The sequence below is a fragment of the Zootoca vivipara genome, chromosome 2 (assembly GCF_963506605.1).
Source record: "Zootoca vivipara chromosome 2, rZooViv1.1, whole genome shotgun sequence".
NCBI lineage: Eukaryota > Metazoa > Chordata > Lepidosauria > Squamata > Lacertidae > Zootoca > Zootoca vivipara.
Window position 1 is genome coordinate 12,501 of NC_083277.1, and position 4,470 is coordinate 16,970.

General features: G+C 40.9%; 1 protein-coding gene across 1 annotated transcript; it reads left to right on the forward strand.

The window, feature by feature from the left end:
* Positions 1 to 2,307: 2,307 nt before the first annotated feature.
* Positions 2,308 to 4,059, forward strand: LOC132591659 (olfactory receptor 13H1-like). Its single transcript, XM_060271078.1, has 2 exons — positions 2,308 to 2,311; positions 3,119 to 4,059. Exons 1-2 carry the CDS (start codon positions 2,308 to 2,310, stop codon positions 4,057 to 4,059), a joined length of 945 nt encoding a protein of 314 aa, XP_060127061.1.
* The last annotated feature ends 411 nt before the right edge of the window (positions 4,060 to 4,470 follow it).

Consider the following 4,470-nt stretch of genomic DNA (forward strand, 5'->3'; position numbering starts at 1 on the left):
TTCTTACCCAGATGAAGATTCTTTAACACTGGTGAGTCATCTATAGATTTTAATTTCAATAAATAGGACTAAGTAGAAGGGACTTCTTGTTAAAACAGATATTTGCTGAACATACACATTTTGCTGAACATTCACAGTGGATGTGCTTTGAGAGGTACGTGTGATAAAAAGTTTTGAAGATGTGTATGACACAGTTTCTAGTAAACAGATAGTTGTATATGGTATTTCAATACACTTAGATATATTTTATATGGTTGCTTCATCTCCCCAAATTTTATTTCCCCCATTCCATGCACTGTGATGCAAACATGGTGTTAGACCCTTATTTATTTCAGATTATTATTATTATTATTATTATTTACTGCACTTTCTGTCTCTTGTCTTTTGTGAAACACCTTCAGGGTGTCAAAGTCAAAGAGCAGGAGAAAAATCTCCTAAGTAAATACTATAAATAAATGGTTTTTTTTGCTCATTGTGAGTAAAGCTAGCAAGTGTGAAAGGAGTGGGGGAGCTTTGGTTTGAAGACAGATCTGAACAATATGTGAACCACTAAGTCAAATACAGCCCAACAGCCGGCTTAGGTTTCCAAAAATTGGCAAATCTGCAATATGTTCTTTGCTAAGTAGCTTGTGGTGTGAAGGTAATAAAATCCATTCTATGAAAACAATATGTGGGTTCTCTCAGGTGGGTTGGTTTTGTGTGGTGTGGGACATAGGGCTGATGTCCCCTAATCCAAACTCTGTATCGGATCCAGTAATTAATATATTATTTGTGACTTCCTCTTATTTCAGTGAAGGAGGTAAGCACATGACTAACTCTCTCCAACTAATAAAAATATCATCAATGTAACGTAGGTACTCTCTCTCCAACTAAAATCATCAGGTGCTAAAAGTATTGTCTTGAGTTGTCCTTCTGACCCTGACAGAGATGTTCTCTCTGTGTTCCAGCTGCCCCATTAATTTCTATGAAACTAATGAGTCCATGCACAAAGGATATGTGTGTGTGTGTGTGTGTGCGTGTACACACACACACACACACACACACCCCTGCCCTGAACTGAATGGAGCAGTAGCTGTGATGCAGCGGCTGCTGCACATTTGAAATCCTGCCATCGTCCTATATCTGCAGATTTTCAACCATTCTTAAAATGCAACTAGGATTATTTATTTTGTAAAATACAGAGCCATTTTGAGGAGATCAGACTTAAGAGGTTTTTTTATAATAAAAAAAAGTCTGCTGAGCTGAATGATATTGGCACAGCAATTTGACAGGGGTTGTAACACTGTCACATTTACAGGATTCTTCCCCATGACTATCTCTATCTCATAGAAATCACTAGCTCTTAAAGGTGGATTTTGCAAATTGGCAGTAGCATCTCAGGGGGTTGTTCTTTCTCTATCGACTTGTGCAGCTCCTGTACCAAGCTAAGCTCACTGTATCTCTAAGTACCATTGCGAAAAGCAAAACAAGGAAGAAAAGGGTTTGTTATCTGCTAAACTCACACTAGAGTCAACGAGGGTCTATCATTCAGAACACTACTGTTCAGACCCCACCACTGACCACAGTCAAGAACCAGATTTCTTAAAATCAAAAGCTGACAGAACTACCACACTTACTGGCACATTCCACCACTTGGCGTTGTCTTGGTGTTGAACTCCAATTGCCTTCATCCCTGAAATGTAAGTGGTGGTTGAAGTCCAATATGTGGAAAGCTCTAGTCTGAGAAAGACAAGTTTATAAGCTCATAATATAATATAGATTAGGGTTGCCATATTTCAAACAGAAAAGTTGTTGAGTGGTTCACTAAAAAAAGTTTAGTTTTGCCCAAATTTGTTGAGCTTAAAATGCAATTTTTGAGATATTTTCATGGGAATTAGACAAAAATGACACTGTCGACATGGGCTACCATATGTCCGGATTTACCAGGACTTTTTTGGCTGATTTTTGCCCAGACACTGCTGAAGACTGCAGTATTCTAGATACGTCCAGGAAGTTTCAGACATTTGACAACCCTAATATAGATTGACAATAAAGCATGAAATCTGACCTGGAACTATGTTTAAAATGATCACAAGGACCAAACTATAGTGATCCTTCCTTTTGAAAGAACAGCAAAATGACCCTCTCAATGTTTTAAGCAGTAAGAAGGTCAGCCATTTGTTATCTACCGTAGTTTGGAGTGTTTGTTTGTCTGTCTGCTTGCTTGTTTGTTTTTGGACAGATAAATCTGAAAAGTGTTTAGAAATAAAACTGTAAATATTAGTGATATATAAAACACAGAATAAAATCTCTTCCAGTCCATATGCCATGAGTGAGTGATTACCCATATGGCTGTACAGACATCTGCCCCAGCCAGCTTGGCCAAAGTCAGGGATGATGCGAGTTGTAATCCAGAAACACCTGGAGGGCACCAGGTCCCCAGGTCTCACCTTAAGAAAACCTTAATATCCCCCCCAAAAAAACCAAGGTTAAATCTTATATTATTCTTGGCTTTCATTACAACATGAATTAAATTAGGCTTTGGGTGAGGTGGAGTGAGTTTGCTTGCAAATTATTTCACCCTTTATGACTTGACTGGTGGCGAATGTATGGTTGTAGCCCCCCAATGTATGTTGTGACCTGGGGATCTATGCTTGTTTGGCATTAATGGATGCAGACACAATATCCAATACTCAGTAGAATGGAGGGAAAGTGTTATCTTCCTCAAAGATTTAGTAAGGAACACACATACTACTTTTTTCACCACTGTTCCTGCATAGTGCAAAGCAGTAAAATGCACCCCCCAAATGCAAATGAAGAAAATAATAGGCTTTAGGGGGGAAATGTCCTCCTTGCTTTCCTAATTACACAGAGCCAATTGAATTTCTTAATCGCCTATCAAATGTTACTCAGTTTGCAGTACAACCTGATGCATGTTAATGTGTCACCTAAATTAGATTGATCAACAAAAGCCTTACGTTTTGCCTTTCATTAATGACCGGGACTTAGTCATGATGTCTACACATGAACTTTTAATTTGTTTTCCATTTATAACATTTCACAACAGACTGAGGAAATAACTAGAAGGGCTGGAATGTCCTACATGAGGTCGAATGATATTTGATATCACTTTTTATAGGTAACATGGAAGAATGGGGCAACACAACTGAAGTGACTGAGTTCGTTCTAATAGGCCTCTCCAGAAACCCCAAAGTGCGTGCTGTTTTGTTTTTTCTCTTCTTGCTGATGTACCTGGTTGCTGTTGCTGGGAATGGACTTATTGTGGTGCTCATTGTGATGGATTCGCACCTCCACACACCCATGTATTTCTTCCTCAGCAACCTCTCCCTCATTGATGTCTGCTATGTCACCACCTCCGTCCCACAGATGCTGGCCCACTGCTTCACAGACAGGCCCACAATCCCCAAGGGAAGATGCTTTGCACAAATGAGCATTGCTCTGTTTTTAGCAGTGGCCGAATGCCTTTTGCTAGCAATGATGGCGTATGACCGTTTTGTAGCAATATGCTACCCTCTACGTTATAGCTTAATCATGAGCCAAAAGGTGTGTATCTCTCTGGCAGTCAGCCTGTGGTCTAGCTCTTTCCTCCTGACCATTGTTCCCTTTTTCAGTATGCAGGCACGCTTGTGTGGGCCCAATGTGGTGAATCATTTCAAATGTGAGCTCCAGGCAGTGTTGAAATTGGCCTGCTCTAATACCCAAGCCAGTGGAGTCAGCATGATGATAACCAGTGTCTTCACTCTGCTGTTCCCCTTCTCCTTTGTTTTGGTGACCTATGGTCGCATTGGTGTCGCTGTTCTGCGTATCCGCTCACCACAAGGGCGTAGTAAGGCCTTGTCAACCTGTGGTTCTCATCTGGCTGTGGTGGGAATTTTCTATGGCACAATGTTGGCCATGTACCTCAGGCCTCAAGCCAAGACATTCACCGACAAGGAAAAGGTAGTGGCTGTGTTTTATGGGGTCGTCACTCCCATGCTCAATCCCATGATCTACAGCTTGAGGAACAGGGATGTGAAAGGAGCCCTGTGGAGAGCAATTGGAAGGAAAGTGGAGGAATAAAGCACTTCAGAAATTAAATTCTATATTGATAGATATTTTATCAGCAGGAATACCTAAAGTGTTTTGTTATTCTGCAAATGGGTGGAGTTCAAAGTAGTGCTAAGGAGATGATTACATCGATGTGCTTCTCTGGAGGTTCTCTGGACCCCACAGAGCAGATTGGGGGGGCAGACCCATTTCCACTAGCATGAGTCATGCTGGCTCCCACAAGCACAACTATTTAATTGACTCTAGCCCAATATTTTTATTGCTGCTGGTGGTTATGGTGGCAATATAGCTTCTCAAAGTGAGGAAAGCAAAATATTTAGCTGCACCCCAAGCAGTTTACAATCTAACTATAGGCATGGGCTGGGGGAACCTGTAGTCCTCCAGGTGTTTTTGGACTCCAACTATCATCAGGCCCAGCTAGCA